Genomic DNA, 4,905 nt, shown 5'->3' with positions numbered 1-4,905 from the left:
TGCTTCTGCCCCAGTCATTACAAAGCTCCCATCTCAGGGCAGGACAGTGAGGAGTGGGGCGTGAGTCTTGCTGATGGCTTGTCTTTCCCAAAGCACGTTTTGTGGAACTGGGCCTTTAGGGCTGCAGTTTCCTGCACAAATCTTCGCCTCCGTATTTTCTCCTGCAGTCTGGTTTCTGGTTTGGATGCGCTCAGATGACCGGTGTCTCCCGGCTCGCTAACACCCCACAGGAGGTAAGTGTATAAAAGGCCAGAGGCCACGGTTGTTCATGGGAGGAGGACTACCTGGCAAAGGTGGGTGGCTTCCATGTGGAATACTGTTGAGAAGTGCTCCAGGGCAGGGACTGACCAAACTTTTTTAGTGGTCGAGGCACTTGTCTGAATTTCTTGGGATGAAAATCATTCCTAGCAGGTCGCTGGTCTCATCTGGTTGCAAAGATAAGTCATTTTTCTTCTGCATCTTTTCAACACATTGACCTTGCAATGTCTGCATGTGGAAGCGTCTCAGAAGTGTGACCAGGATGACCTTCATCATCACCATGGCAATGTATTTTCCCGCACAGGCCCGGGGCCCAAAGCCAAATGGCTGAAAGTACCTGTAAGGAACCTAGGAAAATGATCAGACAATTAGCCTGAGAAGTAAAGGCTAGAGTCATGCATATCTGTTTGATTCACCCTGAAAACACTGTGAGTCAGAATGCTCGGTTTCGGCGACTTGGCCATACTGCTCCTTCACGGAGAGGAATGACTGTAACTCAGATAAGCCTCTTTCTCCCTCCAGTTTGATTCACCCTTTGTGTTACGGACACAACTTCAAACAATTCCCTGTTTTGCTTTTCATGTAAATACTCAGCTAGCTCTGTGGGAAGACCATGGCTTTACTGCTGTTCTGCCAGCCATTGAGGCAAAGATTGTTTTTGTGCCAGGGCATATAACATGATGACAAGGACAAATTTAGGCAAAGGTGTGGATTCCCTATTAGTGCCAAGGATCTAAATATATTTAGTTATACAAATATTTAATGGGACACCTCTGCCTGTCTTGTCCCCATTTGGACTCACATAGTGCCTGGCACTTAATACACGCTCAGTAAGTTATTTTTGACCAATTGCCAACATGGCGTGGGTTGCTTATCTAGAAATGGAATGAATTAGACAACTGGTTTAACTAAGATCATATTTCCATATGCAAATGGAAAAAGGGGACACGGAACTATCAGGATAATTCAGGTTAAAAAAGTCATTGCCTAGAATTGACATAATGGAGGCAGAATCTCCAGTACACCTCAGTTACAGAAAAAGAAGAAGCTGAGGCTCTTGTAATTACAAAGTCTTATATAGAATGAGGCCTAGTGCTTGTGGGGCCATTTGAGAAACCAAAGGCCCACTGCCAAAACCAAATCTTTTCTTCTCACTTGATTTCCATCTGAAGCAGAAGTGGATTTCCTTGACTTAGATGATGCTACGGCTGAATCTACATGGTGACAAGGTGATAAGTTTAAATGGAAAAGTTAAGTTTAAATGGGTTGGTTAAAGAAAATTTGCCTCATTTTAAGCAAATTAAGGGCCTGAATTATTCATCTTTTGACCTATTGTGTGGCCTCCATGAAGACATTTCTGAGAGCTGGAGAGCCAGCCTCCTTGCCTTGAGGACAGACATGGTGGTCGTGTTCCAAGCTAGGGGAAATGTGTTTTCCTGGTGAGGTGTGAAGAGAATGAGTAAATAGAATGAAATATACATGGTGCAAACACAGAAACAGAGAGGACTTAAGAGTTGACATTTTCAAGAGTGGCACACACAGTTTTAAGGAAGGGCTCTTACATTCTTGGCAAAGTTTTCAAGAGTAAATTCATTGGGCTTGGGGAAAAACTCAAGTCTATGCATTCTTCCAATATTCAGGATAATGTTAGTCCCCTTTTTCACTGGGTAGCCATCGATGACATCATCCTCTAAGGCTTTGCGCATGACCAGGTCCACGACAGGCTGGTACCGCATGCTCTCATAAATAAAGTTTTCTACCACTTTTAGTTTTTGCATATCATCAATCCTTATGTCTCTTTCAGCTGTGGGATCAGATAAAAAGGACAAAGTAGGTCATGTTAGTTTCAACATGTGATGGGCATAAAACTCATAGTTTCAGATCAGTATAGTTATAGGTCAGTTCGGTCTTGGTTGAAAAAATTTATATATATAATTGTAAAATATTTTATGTTTGGTCCACAGAGTGTCTTATGAAAATTCAGATTTGAAGTCAATTATCTTAACATCTGAGAGATTTCATACAAATGTCTGGATTTGTATAGAAATTAAAAAACAGGTTACATTGGACTCACATCCCCACATGACAATAGTTAGCTGAGGGTGGGTGGCTGATGAGCCCTTTAGAGGAACTTCCTCTCTGCAGCATCATGTAGACCGACCTAATCTGCTTCAAACATTTATTGCCACCTGTGTGGTTCTTGAGTTTTGTCCCCTACTCTGAATTCTAGAAGACGTTCATTCCTCCTCTAGTCAAGTGAGATGGTGAGATTAATGATGTTCACAGAAATTTTCTCTTCTGGTATCCAATGCAGTCATCTGTCAGAAAATATCACTGATAGCTACCCACCACCAGTCTCTCCCATCAGGAAACTTGCACAAGCCTCTTAGATAGCCTCATCCACCACAGGGCAGACAGCAGAAGCAAGAAGACCTACAATCCTGCAGCCTGTGGAACAAAAACCACATTCACAGAAAGATAGAAAAGATGAAAAGGCAGAGGGCTATGTACCAGATGAAGGAGCAAGGTAAAACCCCAGAAAAGCAACTAAATGAAGTGGAGATAGGCAACCTTCCAGAAAAAGAATTCAGAATAATGATAGTGAAGATGATCCAGGACCTTGGAAAAAGAATGGAGGCAAAGATCAAGAAGATGCAAGAAATGTTTAACAAAGATCTAGAAGAATTAAAGAACAAACAAACAGAGATGAACAATACAATAACTGAAATGAAAAGTACACTAGAAGGAATCAATAGCAGAATAACTGAGGCAGAAGAACGGATAAGTGACCTGGAAGACAAAATGGTGGAATTCACTGCTGCGGAACAGAATAAAGAAAATGAATGAAAAGAAATGAAGACAGCCTAAGAGATCTCTGGGACAACATTAAACACAACAACATTCGCATTATAGGGGTCTCAGAAGGAGAAGAGAGAGAGAAAGGACCCGAGAAAATATTTGAAGAGGTTATAGTCGAACACTTCCCTAACATGGGAAAGGAAATAGCAGCCCACGTCCAGGAAGTGCATAGAGTCCCATACAGGATAAACCCAAGGAGAAACACGCCAAGACACATAGTAATCAAATTGGCAAAAATTAAAGACAAATAAAAATTATTGAAAGCAGCAAGGGAAAATTGACAAATAACCTACAAGGGAACTCCCATAAGGTTAACAGCTGATTTCTCAGCAGAAACTTTACAAGCCAGAAGGGAGTGGCATGATATACTTAAAGTGATGAGAGGGAAGAACCTACAATCAAGATTACTCGACCCACAAAGGATCTCATTCATATTCGATGGAGAAATCAAAAGCTTCACAGGCAAACAAAAGCTAAGAGAATTCAGCATCACCAAACCAGCTCTAGAACAAATGCTAAAGGAACTTCTCTAAGTGGGAAACACAAGAGAAGAAAAATGTACAAAAACAAACCCAAAACAATTAAGAAAATAGTCATGGGAACATACATATCAATAATTACCTTAAACGTGAATGGATTAAATGCTCCACCCGAAACAAACAGGGTTGCTGAATGGATAGAAAAGCAAGCTGCTTATATGTGCTGTCTAAAAAGTCCCATTTCAGACCTAGGGACACAGTCAGACTGAAAGTGAGGGGATGGAAAAAGATATTCCATGCAAATGGAAATGAAATAAAGCTGCAGGAGCAATACTCATATCAGATAAAATACACTTTAAAATAAAGAATGTTACAAGAGACAAGGAAGGACACTACATAATGATCTAGGAAACAATCCAAGAAGAAGGTATAACAATTATAAATATGTATGCACCCAACATAGGAGCACCTCAATACATAAGGCAACTGCTAACAGCTATAAAATAGGAAATCGACATTAACACAATAAGAGTGGGGACTTTAACACCTCACTTACACCAATGGACAGATCATCCAGACAAAAAATTAATAAGGAAACACAAGTGTTAATTGACGTAATAGACCAGATAGATTTAATTGATATTTATAGGACATTCCATCCAAAAACAGCAGATTACACTTTCTCCTCAAGTGCACACAGAACATTCTCCAGGATAGGTCACATCTTGGGTCACAAATCAAGCCTCAGCAAATTTAAGAAAATTGAAATCATATCGAGCATCTTTTCTGACCACAACGCTATGTGATTAGAAATCAGTTACAGGGAAAAAAAGGTAAAAAACAGAAACACATGGAGGCTAAACAGTACGTTACTAAATAACCAAGAGATCACTGAAGAAATCAAACAGGAAATCAAAAAATACCTAGAGACAAATGAAAATGAAAACAGGATGATCCAAAACCTATGGGATGCAGCAAAGCAGTTTTAGAGGAAAGTTTATAGCAATATAAACCTACGTCAAGAAACAAGAAAAATCTCAAGTAAACAATCTAACCTTACAGCTAAAGGAACTAGAGAAAGAAGAACAAACAAAACCCAAAGTTATCAGAAGGAAAGAAATCATAAAGATTAAAGCAGAAATAGTGAAATAGAAACAAAGAAAACAATAGCAAAGATGAATAAAACTAAAAGCTGGTTCCTTGAGAGGATAAACAAAATTGATAAACCATTAGCCAGACTCACCAAGAAAAGGAGGGAGAGAACTCAAACCAATAAAATTAGAAATGAAAACGGAGAAGTTAAAACAGA

General features: G+C 39.8%; 1 protein-coding gene across 1 annotated transcript; it reads right to left on the bottom strand.

Annotated features, from left to right (window-relative positions):
• Positions 1-357: 357 nt before the first annotated feature.
• Positions 358-2,062, bottom strand: LOC113617002 (aromatase-like; the record flags this gene model as incomplete). The annotated part of the gene is made up of 2 exons (XM_027100334.1): positions 358-606; positions 1,821-2,062. Coding segments are annotated over 2 exons (491 nt in total), but the record flags the coding sequence as incomplete, so codon positions are not given.
• Between the last annotated feature and the right edge of the window lie 2,843 nt (positions 2,063-4,905).

This window comes from Aethalodelphis obliquidens, unplaced genomic scaffold (assembly GCF_003676395.1).
Source record: "Aethalodelphis obliquidens isolate GAN/ISIS:26980383/991018 unplaced genomic scaffold, ASM367639v1 scaffold1145, whole genome shotgun sequence".
NCBI lineage: Eukaryota > Metazoa > Chordata > Mammalia > Artiodactyla > Delphinidae > Aethalodelphis > Aethalodelphis obliquidens.
This window is presented reverse-complemented; position numbering and strand designations above follow the sequence as displayed.